This window comes from Artemia franciscana, chromosome 17, assembly GCF_032884065.1.
Source record: "Artemia franciscana chromosome 17, ASM3288406v1, whole genome shotgun sequence".
NCBI lineage: Eukaryota > Metazoa > Arthropoda > Branchiopoda > Anostraca > Artemiidae > Artemia > Artemia franciscana.
Genome location: NC_088879.1, coordinates 5,187,247 through 5,206,988, shown reverse-complemented (window position 1 = coordinate 5,206,988; position 19,742 = coordinate 5,187,247). Strand labels below are relative to the sequence as shown.

At 36.5% G+C, this 19,742-nt stretch overlaps 1 protein-coding gene across 4 annotated transcripts in view; it reads left to right on the top strand.

Moving 5' to 3' along the window:
• The window catches only part of LOC136037726 (transcription initiation factor IIB-like), a 177,904-nt gene that overhangs the window by 33,593 nt on the left and 124,569 nt on the right, over positions 1–19,742 (top strand). For all 4 annotated transcript variants that reach the window (XM_065720497.1, XM_065720496.1, XM_065720498.1 and 1 more), the window contains exons 2-3: positions 9,407–9,456; positions 15,357–15,470. In XM_065720497.1, coding sequence (XP_065576569.1) covers positions 9,446–9,456; positions 15,357–15,470 — 125 coding nt within the window. In that variant the 5' untranslated portion in view covers positions 9,407–9,445. The remainder of the gene's footprint in view (positions 1–9,406; positions 9,457–15,356; positions 15,471–19,742) is intronic.

The following is a 19,742-nucleotide window of genomic DNA, read 5'->3' as shown; positions in this document are numbered from 1 at the left end:
ATTAGATACTTGTTTTTTACCCTATACAGCCTCAGGAACACAAACTACATCAAAACTTCAATACAAACACACTGCCAGCTGAAAACAACACAACAAATCCATACATATTGAACCAATACATTTTCAACAGTTTTGAGAATCTTGATAAAGTCTTCCCACACAAGAGGCTCAATATGTCTAATGCTAAATCTTAATCCAGTTGTTATAACCATATAGTCTGTGATTTCTAGTTGTATAGGCCTAATTATGTAGAGATAATAAACAAAGCAGAGGCAATAATTTGTGATGCTGATTAGCCTACACATAAATAAAATAATAGGCCTAAATAATAGGCCTAAACTATAGGATAAACAAATTCCCACACCAAATAGCATATAAAGTTCATGACAGTGATGCCCTATTGATGCTATTAGGCTGTCACTAGGGTAAGATACCTAGTTTTTGGCCAGCTAATCTACACTTTAACATCTAAATATTGTAATATCTTTATCATACCACCTAGAAATTCGACTGTTTCACCATTGGATGTGTCAACAGAAATATATTGCTTTTGCTTCCTTGTTTTTTATTGCTTTTGTTTGTTTGCTGGTTTTGCTTGTGCTTATGTGCTTCATTTATAGGTAGTGGCTCTCTTTTAAGCTATTATATTTAAACCTAAAGTCTGACAAGGGAATACATTACATGGTGTCAGAATAGACAGCACAACCTGCCCCACAATTGACCAGTCATCAAATAGTCTTAAAACATATGGAAATGGTTTTGCCAACATGCTGAACTGATGTTTACAGGACCTTTATATAGAAAAAGTGAATGTTTTAAGTGCTTACACTTGTTGATTTGGGCTGGAGAAAAGGGGCACAGTATATTTAACACATTTCAAATTGCAGGAATGGAAATGAATAAAGTGAATGTATATCTGAAAAAAATTCAGTGAGCAAATTGAACCCATCTCAAACCCCATCTTCTCTCAATTTGATTTTCACAAAAATATCAAAAAGAAAGAGAGACAATTGACTCATGTGTGACAGCCTCCAAAGCTATTGGCCCTAGATTATGATTTTTTGAAACAGTTCAGATGAAATGGTGAGAGATAGATCATTATTTGGGGTGTAGAGCAACAGGATAAGAAAAAGACTGTTAAGTGAAGGTTGAACATTGATACTAATTAAAGCTATTGAAATAATAGTGGAGACCCTTGCACAGATGAAAAACAAACAAAGTATTATTGCTACAAAACAAGAAGTGGAAGCCATACACAAACAAAAGGTGTTACAAAAGACAATGACATCAAGAGTTACTTCTGTGAAAAATGCATACTCCCGTGATCACAAATGCCCTGCAAAAAAGAAAATCTATGCCAAATATCAGAAGCCTAGCCATTTTGCAAAAGCAGTTCAGTCAGTGAAATTGAAGGCTTTTCATTGCTTCTGAACTGCAGCCAAAAATAATCACAAAACATGTTTTTGAGAAAGCTAGACAACAGAGTGCTCACAACAAGAACACCAAGGAGCTGAAACAATTGTGCCCAGGAGAAAAAAGTGTGAGTGAAATTTAATGAGAGCAGTAGATAGAGCAAAGGTGTAGTAAAAAAAAAGTTGAAGCAGCCAGAGTACTCATATGGTACATATGGAAGATGGTAGCTTGTTGTGTAGAAAAGGTGCCACCTACATCCCAGGTTGGAACCACTGACAACTAAGTCAGTACTTACACCAACATGTCCAGCAAAGGCCAGCTAATTTAACCAGTACCCAGAACAAGACATACACTCAAATGGAGCAGCAATAGAGGGCGATGGGGCAGTGCTTGTTCCAGGTTGTTCTAATGCTAGAATGCCTAGCAGTAGCAATAAGGCTGAAATACCAAACGTTAGGGAATTCCCCCAAAGATGGAAATATGTTGATGACTTGTTGGTCCTTGAAATATGTCATAGGAATATGAAAAGTAACCCTGTTGAAGTCCTAACTCAATGTTCGGATTAATCTAAGAATCTAAATATGACAGTAAATCCCACTAAATTACAGATAATGATGATCAATTTCTTGAAATCTGCTCCTCTTTTTTGCAACCCAATCCCACCCAAAATGCTAGTGAAACATGTTAAACTCCTTGGTGTCACAATTTCTAATGATCTTAAGTAGGAAACTGTCCTAAGATACATTCCCTCCATGTTTACTTATCCTTTATCAGGCCATTATTGGAATATGCATGTCCAGTCTGGCATTCACGACTTTCAAATGAACTTAGTGACAAAATCGAGTCAGTCCAAAAGCGTTTGCTCAGGATCATTTACAAAGAAGGCAAAATTTCATACTCCTTCCTCCTCAAAAATGCACACATTACCACCTTAAAAGAAAGGAGGGAAAAAATGTGCCTTGCTTTTTGCCAAATCAGTCATTTCCAATCCCTGTACTGAGGACTTACTCCCTGATTTTCACAATCCCATTAGACTCTGACTCCCCTAGTCAGCTTCATTAGCAATCCCAACTTACTCTCTCCAATCCATGCTGTTACAGAGAGGTTTCATAAAAGTTTTATCCCCTTTATTCTGGAACACCTTAATAATAATTTGTGATTATGTACTTGCAAAATTCCCCTTTTCCTCTATTGCAATCTTTATTTTTGATTCATTGTAATGTTTTTGTAATTTAATTGTCAGGCTTACTGATTTGCCCTTTATCTTTGATGATTTTGCCTTTTTAATTTCTTTTTAATTTTAAATGTTTGATGTAATGTACTGATTTGAATTTTTTTCTTAACTTTTACTGACATATAAAGCAAATTCAGCTCTATAGAGCTTGTGATAGTCTTTTGAAAATAATGTTATTTTATCTTATCTAAGAGAAAGAAAGGATAGTATCAAGTCCAAGAGGCGAGCTTCCTCCTTGCACAGGAATACCCCCTGAAACTAGAACACAAGCACCATCACCCAAGGGAACAACCACTCACTCTGGTAGACTTTTCAAACCACCTGTTTGCACAAACTTGAACAAAACACAACACACACACACACACACACACACATATATATATATATATATATATATATATATATATATATATATATATATATATATATATATATATATATATATATATATATATATATATATATATGAAAGCAGTAGCTAGCCCAAGATTCTTTTTTAAATATCAAATATCCTTATTGTTAAATATAGATTAATATAGATTACTAGAAGATAACCAAGAGGCCCTTTTCAACCAGAGCAACAAACCTTACAAATAACTTCATCTTATTTGTTAAACATTAAGCTGAAATAGTTTTCAACTAAATAGAATTTAAGATTCTTTTTAAGTAATAGGATGGAAGTAAACCTATCACCAAGCTATCACAAACTAGCACATGCAGAATGAATTTAGATTTCTCACTATTTAACTTGTCAATTTAGATACAGTATGCTTTTTTTGCAGAGTGATATAATTATGTAAATCCTGTGATTGGGAAAATAAATTTAAAATAAGGTAAAAAGGCAGTAATTTCTTGATTTCATATTTGAAAAGAATTGCTCCAAAAGTAAATAGTTGAGAAACGGAAACATATCTAAAAATATATATAAAGATGCTTTAGAAGACTTATTTGGAAGTTCATATGGGGATGGAATAAAAAGTTTGAGGATCCTTAGTGTTTCATATTGTAAAATCTGAATTGGCTTCATATAGGCTTCAAATGTAGATAAATATACCAGAGAATAATATTTGTATTACGAGGAATCAGAGCAAAATACATTCTTTGTATTGCATAGTCTGGCAACCAATGCTTCAACCTTTGCATTAAACCAACACACCTTGAAATCATTAAGTGTACATTTTGAATTTGGTTTTTGAAAGATAAGCTTTTGTCACTTACAAGTCCAAAGTACTTCATTGTCCAAAGTTTCTACTTGAGGTATTGATAATAGATATCTTGGAGAAGTAACTCAGATAATAGTCACTTGACTTTCTGCTGTAAATTATAAAGTTATTTCATGATAAATTCAAATCAATAAAATCTGATGAATACCAAATATTATAAAATGTATTTGCCATTGTGTTTCACCAACATTTTATCACTGCCGTCTTGTAGAAATTTCTGTCTCGTCAATTGTTAAGCAGTATATTAGAAACCTAGGTTACAACAATCTGCAAAGTAAAGCATAATATAAGCACAAGCGTAGCGTAGTAAAACATAAGCTAAACCATATGCACAACATAGCAAGCAGGAGGATGTTACATCTCCTTTCTTCTGGACACTTTAACATGACAACAAAACTTAACCAAAATCTTCCATTTACGTGGATCCACCCTTTCTTCCCCAAAAAGGGAAAAGAAAGGAAATAAAAAAAACAAAAAAAACAACAACAATGACAACTTATAGATTAAGCCTTTTTGGAGGTTTGATTATTCTCCCAAGACGTGTCATGGCGGGTGGCGGTACTTCGTCCTGAATGTGGCTACTGACTTTTGGGCTTGACCCTGGGGCTTGAATAAGGACAGTTGAGGGTGGGCTTTTTGACGGGGTTGATAACGCGTTTGGAGATGATGTGGAACTCAACTGCGGTACCCCATTTGAGTTGGTATGCTGGTATTGTTCTAGATCTGTCTCATCTGGGGACATTCTCATGTATTTTCGGTTTTGACGATATGCTTTCATATCTTGAGTTTGCATGATGTACGATCTTGGCAGTTCATGTTTGTGCAACACGACAGCTGGTTCCCAAGATTTTCCTTGGATCTGTGCTTCCACAGATTGCCCTTGTTTCAGTTCTTAAAGGTCCTTTGAGTGACGATTGTAGTACTTTTGCTGCCTTAGTTGGCACTCCGGGCGACTTTCAACGAATTCACATTTAGGAACTATTTTGGGAGTGAGATGCTCAAGGGTATAGGGTATTGTTGTTGCAAGTTCCTACTCATTAATAGCTGAGCAGGAGACGCCATTCCATCTACTGGGGTATTTCTGTACTCAAGAAGGGCATTGCTCATTTTGCTTCTGCAAAATCGGGTCTTCTTTATCATGTTTTTTGCTATCCCCAACAGCTTTCTCTGCCAATCCGTTTGACTGGGCATGATAGGGACTCGACGTTCTATGCTCAATGGACCACCTGTTGGTAAAGTCTTGAAATATAAGGGAGTTGAAATGTGGACCATGGTCTGAAGTAATGATGCGAGGGATCCCATGCCTTGCGAAATGGTCTTTTAGACGGGATATGACTTGATGGGATGAGGCAGCTGTCCCTATTCAATTAACTTTGAAAAATTGACTGTAATAGTCAACCGTAACGAGGAAGTGACTTCCTTCCAGATAGAACATGTCTATTCCAACATGTTCCCATGGGTGGTTAGGTATACCATGAGGCGTGAGAGATTCTTTCTGGTTGTTCCTTTGGTATGCTTGAAATGCTGGGCAACGTTTGATATATTCTTCAAAACTTTCAGTCATCCCTGGCCAATAAACGATTGTTCTAGCCCTTTGCTTCGTTTTTTTCAATACCAAGATGGGAAGCATGCATGCTGTGCAAGATATCAGGGCGGAGGATTTTGGGGATTACTAAGTGATCTCCTTTTAGAATGATTCCATCAATCACAGTGAGTTCATGCTTGGAACTGAAGTATTGTGCGATGAGGGAAGGTGTTTGAGCTTTTGTTGATGGCCATCCTGATTTGATTGTGTCTGCAAGACATGCTAGGATAGGGTCTAAGAGTGTTTCTTTCTTCAATTGCAATAGCCTTGCAGGACTGATGGGAATGAGGCTCATGACGGAGTGGACATATGATTCAATTTCTTTTTGTAGACTTTCATCTTGGCTTTGAAGGTATAGGCGGGACAGTGTGTCTGGGACTGGGATCTCTTTACCAGGCTGGAAAATGACTGTAAGATCATATGGCTGAATCTGGAGCAACATTCTTTGGTGACAAGATGATTTTTGCATTGGTTGATTAATAAGCGTTTCAAGTGGTTTGTGGTCAGTGACTACAACAAAGCTATGGCCATACAGGTACTGATGGAAGTGACGAATTCCAAAAACGATGGCGTAAAGTTCCTTTTCGATCTGAGAGTATTTCTGCTCTGTTGTATTTAATGAGCGGGAGGAAAACGAAATGATGTTCTTGTTCTGAATAAAAACTGCTCCAAGGCCTGATTTGGAAGCATCAACTTGTAGCTCTAGCTTACCAACTGAGGGATTAAAAGGGATTGTCATGTGCTTCTTCCCATACAAACTTCTGCTGCTTTGATAGAGTACGTAGTGGTTCGTTCTGGGATGATAGATTTGGGATGTAACGGGACAGGTAGTTTAGCATCCCTAATAATGTCTGAAGTTCCTTGCGGTTGCGTGGTCGGGGTATTTCCTTCAGTGCGTTAACTTTGTTCAGATCAGGATGGATGCCATCCTTAGAGATCACATGACCAAAGTAAGGTATTGATTTGGACTTGAGTATTCATTTTGCTTTATTCAATTTTACGGTCTGTTCTCTGGCTCTGGTGAGTGCAGCTCATGTGTTCACATCATGTTCAGTTTCAGATTTTCCTGAAATTATGATCTCGTCAACTATGACTGAGAATCCGGGTACCCCCTCAAACGCTTCTTCCATTCGCCTCTGGAACTCATCTTGAGCGGAAATCAGGCCAAAGGGCATCCTCCTGAATTTAAATATCCCGAATGGTGTCGCAAATGTTTTGAGCTCTGATGATTCTTCATCAAGAACTATAGACCAGTACCCATACCTTGCATCAAGTTTTGTGAAGAATTTTGCTCCTTCATGCTTTTGAATAGCCTCATCAAAGGTTGACATCGGATGGTGTGGCCTTTTTATAGCTTTATTCAGGTCATGCGGGTCAATACAGATCCGAAGTGACTTGTTTGGTTTCTCGACAATCACAACAGAATTAACCCAGTCTGTAGGGTGAGTGACCTTTTCGATGACATCTAGGCGTTCCATACGCTCTAGTTCTTCCTTGAACCTTGGTAGGACTGCAACAGGGATGCGTTTCGTTGGTTGGACTGTTGGTTGTGCTCCTTCTTTCAGAAAAATCTTGCATTCACCTCTCAATTTCCCAATTCCATCAAAGAGATCTGCAAATTCGGTAAACAGGTCGTCTGATGACTCGTTGAGAGTAAAGATGCATTTTATCAGCTGCAACTTACGACTAGCGACGAACCCCAAGATTGGTGTGGGTGCTTCTTCTACTATGAAAAAGGTAAGCAGCTCACTGTTACCATTGCTGTGGGAGCAAAAGAGCTGGCAAGTACCAAGTACTGGGATCTTCTGTCCACAGAAACTGGTAAGGATTTGGCAGGTAGGGTGGATCTGTGGGCTAGGCTTGATGTTGTTCAGTAGAGATTTTGTGAGGATGTTGGCTTGAGCCCCAGTATCTACCTTGAATCTGATGCCGATTTGTGGGTCGATGCGCAGGACTGAGTAGGGTTGGTCATCTGCATTTTCTATCGACACCTTGTGAATAAAGAGTTCATTATCACTGCACCTTACATCATTTGGGTCTGCTCTGTTTGACTCTATCGCGTTGATAGATTTCTTTCCATTTCTGCATACTTTTGCGAAATGGTTCATTTTGTTGCACTTGCTGCAAATTTTCCCTTTTGCGGGACATTTGTGCATGGGTGAATAATCTCCACCACACAAATAGCAGTCTTGTCTTCTCGCCATGTTGGGTCTGGCAGGTCCTTTGGATTGTTTGTTATACTGGACGATGTCGATTTCCTGCTTGATTTGTATTTTGTGGTTGGATGTCGCTGCTGTTGACATCGACTTTAGTTGTGCCTGGGTTTCTGTGTGGGCTCGAGCAGTAGTGATTGCTTGGGGAAGAGTTAGTGTTGGTCCCATCTGCAGTAGTTTTTCACGTATCTTTGGTGACTTAACTCCACAGATAAGTCTATCTTGTACCATTTCATCACGGATTGTAGCACTGTACTCGCAATCACGAACCAAAAGTTTTAGATCTGTCACATACTGTTCCACAGTTTCAATGTCGTTCTGATCCCGTTTGTGGAAAACATAACGTGAGAAGATTGGATTTGCAGATGGACTAAAATATTCATTGAACTTTTGCGTATACACTGCAATACAGTTTTTTCAGCCTTGGTCAGAGACCAGGTGCTGAAGATGTCCTGTCCTTTCTCACCAAGCCATATTAGTAAAAATGCACATTGAACAGTGTCTGTCTTTCCACTCAAGGGGCCTGCAAACATGAATGTTGCATGGCTTTTGAATCTATTCCAAGCTTCCTTGAGGTTTTTAGTCGTGGGCCCAGAATGTGCTGTCAGTTGTATAGTAATCATACTTTGGAGCATGTGACCCAAATGTGCAAACTGTATTTTCAGGTGTTGAATTCTGGTTTTCAGTCCTGAGCCCAGGATGTGCTGTCAGTTGTATAGTAATTGTGCTTTAGAGTATTTGACCCAATTTGCAACCTGTATTTTCAGGTATTGAATTCTAGTTTTCAGTCCTGAGCCCAGAATGTGCTTTCAGTTGTATAGTAATTGTGCTTTAGAGTATGTGACCCAATGTGCAACCTTTATTTTCAGGTATTTAATTCTGGTTTTCAGTTCTGAGTCCAGAATGTGCTGTCAGTTGTATAGTAATTGTGCTTTAGAGTATGTGACCCAATGTGCAACCTGTATTTTCTGGTGTTGAATTCTGATTTTCAGTCATGAGCCCAGAATGTGCTGTTAGTTGTATAATAATCATGTAGTAATCATGATTTAGAGCATGTGACCCAATTGTGTAATCTGTACTTTCAGGTGTTGAATTCTGGTTTTCAGTCCTGAGCCCAGAATGTGTGGTCAGTTGTATAGTAATTGGGTTTTAGAGTATGTGACCCAATGTGCAACCTTTATTTTTAGGTATAGGATTCTAGTATTCAGTTCTGAGCCCAGAATATGCAAGCAGTTGTATGGTAATTGTGCTTTAGAGTATGTGACCCAATGTGCAACCTTTATTTTCACGTTTTGAATTCTAGTTTTCAGTCCTGAGCCCAGAATGTGCTATAAGTTGTATAGTAATTGTGCTTTAGAGTATGTGACCCAAATGTGCAACCTGTATCTTCAGGTGTTGAAGTCTGGTTTTCAATCCTGAGCCCACAATGTGCTATCAGTTGTATAATAATTGTGCTTTAGAGTATGTGACCTAATTTGCAACCTGTGTTTTCAGGTATTCAGGATTACCTGAGTAGGCTGACTTAAAGCAGGCCATCTATTGCATAATTGTTTTCAGATTTCAGAGGGGTTTTTGAACACTTGGCTCTGGGGGGCAAACTTTGGTCTGGAGGGGGCAGTTGCCCTCCCTACCCATAGTAAAATACGCCACTTGTTAGGAAGGCTGCTTATGGTGATGTTTTCTTTTTCAGATTTCCAATTCAAATACATTTAATTTTAAAGTAATTTTTGTTTTCCAGGTTCACTACAAACAGTATACCTTGATTGATTGATTCATCATGGCAGATAGGTATGTAAATATCTATGTACTCTCTAACATAAAAACAAATTTTAATCTAAATTTTGAAGGAAAATTTGATCAAATATAGCTTAGGCCTAAAAATACACTTCTTTATTTTTGAATCCCTCCTTTCATCCACAATCGAAAATATGAAAATTTATCTGTTACTAGCATGCTATCTTTTTACTCGTTCTACCTTATGAGCATGCTACATACTGCTAAGGGTTGCTTAAAGAAAAAGGCTAGGATTTCTGTAATTATGAAGGGTTTTGGTAGGTGTTTCATGGATGACATTAGTCAGGGATAGATGGGACTTGATGTGAGGTACTGTCAAAGTTACTATTTTGGGACCCAGAGCTGATCTGATCTCTTTAGGTATATGAGGGAATGCATTATTATATTTGGGACGTCCAGCTGAATGGACTTTAGATTCCAAAAAATATACTTTGAGGTGAGAATAAATGATATGCTGTGGTTTTGTAGTCTTTGAGAACGATCTGAACTACGTAGAGGGAGTGGGTTCCTAAATCTTATCATCAAAATATTTACAAGAGGCTGATCATTTATAACTAAACTTGATATAAATCAGCAGCTTTATCAGTTTATCTGTTTGGTGCCTGAGACAAATTTGGTGTTTTGGGGGTGAGGGGCTAATTTTAAAAATGCACTACATCAAGCAGGAGAAGTTTGATCTCAAACAGGCATGGTGAAAGGAACTTTTAATGTCCTAATTAGGCCTTTTCAGTCTAGGATCAAGGGAGGGGGTGGACAATTTTTCAGATTTCAACCAAGCTTGGTAAGAGTAGGCTCATAGGTGTGACCCAGGTATGAAAAATGTTTCAAACCTGCCTGGAGCATAACTCGATAAAATTCTAAAAACCGCTGACACTTATATCAGCACAATTTGTGTTTCGGCAGCTTTTCTTCAAGCAAAAAGTATTTTTATGTGTAAAAATGGTGTTTTCAGATAACATCTGCCCACAAATTTGAAAACTATCAAATAGCATCTTTTTGCACGCCTGGTTCGAACCTGTATGATTTGTTACTAATTCGAATTTTATGGAAGAAGGAAAAGAATGTGACAAAATCTTTTTTATCAGCCTAATTATTAGACATGCTAGTAGAGCTGATACAAAATATCCTTTTTGGCAGCCGAGGCTGCGACATTGGTTGTCCATACTTGACAGGAACTATGAGCAGAAAGCTACATTCCTGGTAATTGAATATAGAAGAATGGTTTCATCTGGTCTCATCTGAAAGACGCTGTTGCTCGCATTGTTCTGCAATTGCGACTCACAGACCCCAGTTGCTGCAGTATTTCACGGTGCCTTGGCATCAGACTTCTAATTTTAGTCTTTTTATACATATGTTGAATGATTGTTTTCATAGCTTTTAATGGTTATCATCAATTTTAGTAACAAACTGGACTTCATAAAGAATTCTATTTACTTTGATAAAAAAGAAGAAAATTATTTGAGGTTGAATTTTATGGTAGCTATCAAAACATGAACAATGCGTAATTATAAGTAGCTATTTTATTGTTTAAGTTATGGAATTAAAGATGATGATATCTCTGTTTATTACTTGAAAATACATGGTTGTGACCGTGCTCAATGTCGGCTGTGGCAATGCAATCTTTGCTAAAAACGAAAACCGAATAAGAGCAATCAAAATTGAAACTTCAACTTTGAAGACTGCTGCACTGCAATTTTTGCACTGAGCTGCACTGAAAATAAGGCCAAATTATTGCAGCCAAAGTTGAAACTTCAATTTTGACTGCAATGAATGACAAAACTCTTGTGTTTCAAACAGTTCATGGTAACGAACTGTAGTAAGGAGCGACCCGGCTCAATAGTAACCAAAACTCTAAAAAATTGAATTTTGATATCAATGGCTACATCAAAAGAATCGCATTTTAATGCTGATTTTAAATATATAAGTTTCATCAAGTTTAGTCTTACCCATCAAAAGTTACGAGCCTGCGAAAATTTGCTTATTTAAGAAAATAGGGGGAAACACCCCCTAAAAGTCGTAGAATCTTAACGAAAATGACACCATCAGATTCAGCGGTATCAGAGAACCCTACTGTAGAAATTTCAAGCTCCTATCCACAAAAATGTGGAATTTTTGTATTTTTTGCCAGAAGACAAAGTCGATAACCATAATAACTTTGTCTTTGGGGATGACTTACTCCCCCAAAATTCCTGGGGGAGGGGCTGCAAGTTACAAACTTTGACCAGTGTTAACATATAGTAATGGTTATTGAGAAGTGTACAGACGTTTTCAGGGGGATTTTATTCTGTTTGGGGGTGGGGCTGAGGGGAGGGGGCTATGTTGGAGGATCTTTCCTTGGAGGAATCTGTCATGGGGGAAGAAAAATTCAATGAAAAGGGCGCAGGATTTTCTAGCATTACTATAAGAAAACAATGAAAAACAAACATGAAAACGTTTTTTCAAATGAAAGGAAGGAGTAGCATTGAAACTTAAAACGAACAGAGATTATTACGCATATGAGGGGTTCTAAAAATACTTTAGCATAAAGAGCGAGGTATTTAGGAGGAGATAAATACCTCGCTCTTTATGCTAAAGTAATTTCAACTACTTATTCTACTGCCTTTCTGATTCAGGGGTCATTCTTAAAGAATTGGGACAAAACTTACGATTTAGTGTAAAGAGCGAGGTATTAACGAGGGTACAAATCCCCTCGTATACATAATAAAAATATAAGATTATGAAAGTTTGTTACGTAAGTTAATTCTTAAGTTACGTATATTTTTTACTAATAAAAACATTCGTTAAAAATTAAAAGTTCTAGTTGCATTTTTAAGTAACCGAAAAATTGGAGGGCAACTAGACCTCCTTCTCCACCCCTTATTTCTCAAAATCGTCTGATCGAAACTAAGAGAAAGCCATTTAGCCAAAAAAAGAATTAATATACAAATTTCATTTTAATAATTTATGTGCGGAGAGCCAAAACCAAACATGCATTAATTCAAAAACGTTCAGAAATTAAATAAAAAAAAAAACTAATTTTTTTTAGCTGAAAGTAAGGAGCGACATTAAAACTTAAAACGAACAGAAATTACTCCGTATATGAAATGGTCTGTCCCCTCCGCAATCCCTCGCTCTTTACGCTAAAGTTTGACTCTTTGCCACAATTCTATTTTTGAAAACAATTAAAAGCTTTAGCGTAAAGAGCGAGGGATTGCGGAGGGGACAACCCATTTCATATACGGAGTAATTTCTGTTCGTTTTAAGTTTTAATGTCGCTCCTTACTATCAGCTAAAAAATTAGTTTTTTTTATTAAATTCCAAATAGATTCTACACCTAATGCAAGATGAAGATCCAAATTTTGAATTGAAAGATTGAATAAAACAAACATGGAAGTTTAGAATTTCGATCCGATTTGGTGAAAATCATAGCGTTAGACTAGTATTAAAAAAATATGGTTGGAGAAAGTCGAAGCAGCAACAGCTAGACATAGGTTGCTGCAACGCAATTTTTGCACTGAACTGCACTGATAATAAGGCCAAATTCTTGCAGTCAAATTTGAAATCTTTATAGCATTGCAAGATATTCTACACTTAATACAAGATGAAAATCCAAATTTTGATTTAAAGGATTGAACAAAATAAAAATAGAAGTTAAAATTTTCATCCTATTTGGTGAAAATCCTAGCATTAGATCAGTATTAAAGAGAAATAGTTGAGAAAAGTAGAAGTAGCGACAGCTAGACATAGACTGCTGTACTGCATTTTTTGCACTGATCTGCACTGACAATAAAGCCAAATCACTGCAGTCAAAGTTGAATCTTTGACTTTGGTTGCAATGAGGCACAAAAGTCTTGTGTTTTCTGAAGAACACTAGCGTTAGGTTAGTATTAAAAAGAAATTGGTTGAAAAAAGTGGAAGTAGCAACAGCTAGACATAGACTGCTGCAATGCATTTTTTGCACTGTTCTGCACTGACAATAAAGCCAAATCACTGCAGTCAAAGTTGAATCTTTGACTTTGGTTGCAATGAGGCACAAAAGTCTTGTGTTTTCTGAAGAACACTAGCGTTAGGTTAGTATTAAAAAGAAATTGGTTGAAAAAAGTGGAAGTAGCAACAGCTAGACATAGACTGCTGCAATGCATTTTTTTGCACTGATCTGCACTGACAATAAAGCCAAATCATTGCAGTCAAAGTTGAATCTTTGACTTTGGTTGTAATGAGGCACAAAAGTCTTGTGTTTTCTGAAGAACACTAGCGTTAGGTTAGTATTAAAAAGAAATTGGTTGAAAAAAGTGGAAGTAGCAACAGCTAGACATAGACTGCTGCAATGCATTTTTTTGCACTGATCTGCACTGACAATAAAGCCAAATCATTGCAGTCAAAGTTGAATCTTTGACTTTGGTTGTAATGAGGCACAAAAGTCTTGTGTTTTCTGAAGAACACTAGCGTTAGGTTAGTATTAAAAAGAAATTGGTTGAAAAAAGTGGAAGTAGCAACAGCTAGACATAGACTGCTGCAATGCATTTTTTTGCACTGATCTGCACTGACAACAAAGCCAAATCATTGCAGTCAAAGTTGAATCTTTGACTTTGGTTGTAATGAGGCACAAAAGTCTTGTGTTTTCTGAAAAACACTAGCGTTAGGTTAGTATTAAAAAGAAATTGGTTGAAAAAAGTGGAAGTAGCAACAGCTAGACATAGACTGCTGCAATGCATTTTTTGCACTGATCTGCTCTGACAATAAAGCCAAATCACTGTAGTCGAAGTAGAAACTTCAATTTTGACTGCAATGAAGCACAAAACACTTATGTTTTCCAAAGAGATTCTACACTTAATGCAAGAAGAAGATCCAAATTTTGGATTGAAAGATTGAATAAAATAAAAATGGAAGTTAGAATTTCCATCCGATTTGGTGAAAACCCTAGTGTTAGACTAGTATTAAAAAGAAATGGTTGAAAAAGTCTAAGTAACAACAGCTAGGCATAGACTGCTGATATGCAATTTTTGCACTGAGCTGCACTGAAAATAAGGCCAAATCATTGCAGTTGAAGTTGAAACTTCAATTTCGACTGCAATGAAGCACAAAGCACTTATGTTTTCCAAAGAGATTCTATACTTAATGCAAGAAGAAGATCCAAATTTTGGATTGAAAGATTGAATAAAATAAAAATGGAAGTTAGAATTTCCATCCGATTTGGTGAAAACCCTAGTGTTAGACTAGTATTAAAAAGAAATGGTTGAAAAAAGTCTAAGTAACAACAGCTAGGCATAGACTGCTGATATGCAATTTTTGCACTGAGCTGCACTGAAAATAAGGCCAAATCATTGCAGTTGAAGTTGAAACTTCAATTTCGACTGCAATGAAGCACAAAGCACTTATGTTTTCCAAAGAGATTCTATACTTAATGCAAGAAGAAGATCCAAATTTTGGATTGAAAGATTGAATAAAATAAAAATGGAAGTTAGAATTTCCATCCGATTTGGTGAAAACCCTAGTGTTAGACTAGTATTAAAAAGAAATTGTTGAAAAAAGTCGAAGTAGCAACAGCTTGATACATAGGCTGCGGCAATGCAATTTTTGTACTGAGCTGCACTGAAAATAAGGCCAAATCACTGCAGTCGAAGTTGAATCTTTGACTTTGATTGCAATGAGACACAAAACTTCTCAGTTTTCTAAAGAAATACCGTACTGAACGCAAGACGGAAATTAAAATATTGAAAAAAAAAAGAATCAAGATTGAAAATTGCAATTTCAACCACGTTTGGTGACACCCCTGTACTAGTTTAGTTTAAAAATAGAAAGTTGAAAAATAAGCTTAAGGGGTGCTTGTTACAAAAATAATTTTCAACTTTCTAACAATAGAAAGTTGAAAAATAAACTTAAGGAGTGCTAATCAATCGAATTTCTCTTTGCAGGTTCATTCCACCCAATATTGTTACTTGTCCTCATCATCCGTCGGCAGATTTGATTGAAGATTCTCACGCGGGTGATTCTATTTGCGGAGAATGTGGGCTAGTCGTGGGCGATAGGTTTGCTATTTTTCTATTATCAATAGAGCTGGGTATGCTTTAAACCCTGAATTGCTAGTATTCATGGCAGAACTACGAAGATCAGTTAATGAGTATAGGTAACTTGCAGTACTGGCAAAGTGTCAAAAGCAAAAAACCAAAGCCATCTTGTGTTTTGTATTTCTTGGCTTTTTTAAATTCAATATCTTGGCAATATTAGTTTAGTAACGGGCATTTTATCTCACTTTTTGAAAAAAAGTAATCGCATTAATGACACTTCTTGACAACGCGTTGGCCCAATAGTGTGCTGCTACAGTCGTGTTCGATCCCTGGGTCTTGTATTGGCAAGCTAAGGTCAAACCCACTGAACCACTACAAACCGCAGTGTTTGAAAAAAAAACCCAACAAAACACGACGGTGGAGTTTAAAAAATAAGTTCCAAGAAGCGCCAAATGCTAGGTGGCGTTGTTTTTAGACACTAGTGTTTGATGATTGTGCCTCATAGTGTTTAAGCTCCTTTTTTTTTACTTCTCTGCTAAAACATGAAAATGACAGACAACACTCCTTCGCTTTGCTATTGGCTACATAAGTACAAATCTGTAATAAGTACAAATCTACATAAGTACAAATAAGGCTACAAATCTGTGAACGATGTCAATCGCTGTCAGTAAAAACTTGGTAAGATGTGCTACCCTGTGCTAATTAAGGCTTCTTTAGAATATCCTAATTTAAGATGGATTTTTTTTTCAGTTGTTCGACAACCCTAACAATAACTAACACGCAAATTAGTAGAAATATAGGGTTCAACTAGACTCTTAGACCTCCGAAACATAATGTTTAGAGATATCAGGCACGGCTTGGAGAGGAACCTCCAATTTAAAGAGGTGTGAATTAACATCCTCTCACATATGAGCTCTTCAAAAACTGTTGAAATAAGTAAAACAGAAATCAATCTTCCTTTTCCAAATCATCTGTTCAAATTCGGGATAGTATATGATAGTACAAACTAAATTATTATTTCGTAAACACATAATATTTTTCCATGCTGAAAATCTTTATTTAATCAAAGTAAACCTCCTATGGGGGTTGTGGAACCCAGAAAGGTATCACTTCTAGCTATTTATACGCAGTTATGTCCGGTTGAAAATTAGTGAAACTTTTCATGCCCAGAGTCTGATTCAGCAATGTTAGTTATTATATTGGTTCAACGAAATCGTAAAATTTTATTGCAGAAAAGTTTTCATGGGGAACTTTTAAAAAGAGCCATTTGATTTATACATTTGAATATGTTCACTTCAATATTTTCTCTGCTGTTTTATTTTTTTCTTTACTTTTGTCTTTTGTCTTGTCTCTAAGATGTTGTTTTGCGTAGCTGATTGACTGAGTCTAACTCAACAGTAAGCTATACGCAATATACAGTTCAATCCTGTATGCTAGGGCTATAATAACAGAAAGGTTGAAATGAATAGGACACGTTCTGCGGATGAAAGATGACATATTGCCAAAGATCATTCGTGTCATCCAATCGTCTAGGACTAAACAAAAAGCAGGTTGCCTCCAATGGGGTAGGAGGATACGAAAAGAAAGGTTAAGGGAAATAGGACCTTCTTAGGAGGGTGTAAAGAGGGTGGCTTTGAATAGACTGGGATGAAGAAGGAGTGTGCGTAGCCCTGTTGGCCTCAAGTGGCTTGGTGCGGTAATGGGTTTTTAGTAATAGTAGTATTCTCATCAAGTGAATATAATCAGCCAGGGTGGATTTTTTTTTAATGTTCGTTAGACTCATGATATCAAGATGTACAGAAATACTTTCTGTAACTGAATAATCATTTATTCAAGAAATTCTGCTCAGATTATATTCATACACGGACACGGTGGTAGAGGACGGGGAGGGGAGAATATTCAAATGAAACTAGTCGTAAGTATCACTCTAACGAAAAGTTGTTCGTTTATGAATTTTAACGATTTTTCCTTGTCTTTGCGTTCTCTAGAAGGAAACTTGTTAATGAAATACCTTATACTTCATAAATTTCTAAAAAAAATGTAGTCAACGAATTTTCTATTTGCTTCTACTTTCATTCACTGTATTTTCCCTTGTTTCTAAAATTGCACGCCTTTGTATATGACAAATCTATCTAAGCTTTCACCATCATCTTTTTCTGTATATTTACGTTTTTTGCTTTATTTTTTATATTTACATTTTTTTATGTATCATCATCTTTATTTCAATTCATCGTCTTTCATATCTAAGTTGTTGTTGTTTGGGGTTTTACGCGTTCAACCAATGGGTCATATGCGTTAGTATCACTTGGTTTTTCTGCACCTTTTGTAATCAGCAGCTTGCTTGGGTGTCACTTCAGTCAATATTCATCGAATTTGCGTATGTATCACTTATCTTCAAATTCAAATTCATTTCATTTAAAAAACATGTGACGGACAGAGCCAATTATTAGTTTTTATTGTCATACACACACAAAAATTCGTCGACAAGTCAAAATTAACATTAACCAAATTACAATATATACAATTAACACTAATAATTGTCACGTACACACGAAAATAAGTCGACAAGTATACACAAAATCATAATATATACAATTAACAACAATAATCTGGATTAAAATTAATCCGGATTAACAATAATCCAAAATATTACCTATATCTTGGTATTGGTTGGGGGCTATTCATTTGTAGCAATTGATTGGGTTGAAAAACGAGATTCAAAAGAATACAATTAAGCTTTATCTTATTTGAATTGTAATATACGACACAATTATAATAAATGATACAATTTTGATTTGTAACCTGCCACATAGTTCCAGATATGAACATATAAACAAATAAAATAACTCTAAAATAAATATATACAGGGAGTGAAAAAAAGCTGAATCTTATAGGGAATGAACAAACCAGTAGTCTTAAGAAATCTACTTAATAAGTTTGTGTTTAGTCTTCTAGCCCAAGGTGGGGGTGTGGTGTCCCAGAGCGTCAGTAGTCCATCACCTATTGTGTAGGCTCTGTCCCAATGGGTATTTTAATATCCTTTAAAATCATGGACAATATTATCCTGCTTTAAAAACGTCTCTTGGAGCAGAAAAATATCAGTTTTGTGCCTGATTAAACTATTTTTTAGTTATACAATTATAACTTCGATTTTTTATAGGGATGATTGTTTTTTATAATCATCCCATATACCGCAGCCAGTGCGACTTCCTATTTTGGATCCATCTGTAAAAAATTTCCTGTAGTCTCGGAAGTTTTCCGGTTCACTCAGTGTGAAATTGCCGTAGGGACTGCTCAGACATTCCAGTTTTTTGTCCTATTTCATTCTTGGACCATCTTTTCTTTTGGTTTAGTTAAATTCCCGAATGTTTAACTGACACACTGAAAGAGAACTAGTCATTTGTCTGTGAAAGGGCTAACCTAGGTTCCTGTAGCTTAGTCATAGTACCTTCTGGGCTAGGTGTAGACTTATTTCCCTTACGTTTCCTTTCCACTATAGACATAGACATAGACATTTTTTTATTTTCATCGAAAACATATAAATTAAACAAACAATTTACCATTAACGGGCACTCTTAAGACAAAAGAGTCCTGACTGTGGCCGCAATTCTAACCACCATGAATCTGCTAAATCATTTCTTCATTTCTTTCCCCCACCCCCCCAAAAAAAAGAAAAAAAAGGAAAAATAGAAGAAAAAAATCCTTGGGGGGGGGGCTATGCCATGGCTATTGGTATCTGCTGACATGATGCTGGTGGAAGAACTTGAAAATTCTTTGTTGAGGTTATCAGTTATGCTATTGAAGTCTGTGCCTATAGTCTTCTAGCCCAAGGTGGGGGTGTGGTGTCCCAGAGTGTCAGTAGTCCATCGCCTGTTGTGTAGGCTCTGTCCCAATGGGCATTTTAATATCCTTTAAAATCATGGACAATATTATCCTGTTGTAAAAACGTCTTGGAGCAGAACAGTATCAGGTTTGTGCCTGACTAAACTATTTTTTAGTTCTTTTCTTTTGGTTTAGTTAAATTCCTGAATGTTTAACTGACACACTGAAAGAGAACTAGTACATTTGTCTGTGAAAGTGCTAACCTAGGTCCCTGTAGCTTAGTCATAGCACCTTCTGGGCTAGGTATAGACTTATTTCCCTTACGTTTCCTTTCCACGATGCCATGGCTATTGGTATCTGCTGACATGGGGAGAACTTGAAAATTCAGTTTTGAGGTTATCAGTTAGGCTATTGAAGCTTAGAGCTGAATTATAGAGACTAAGTGACACTAGTTGTGAAGCCAGTTTGCAA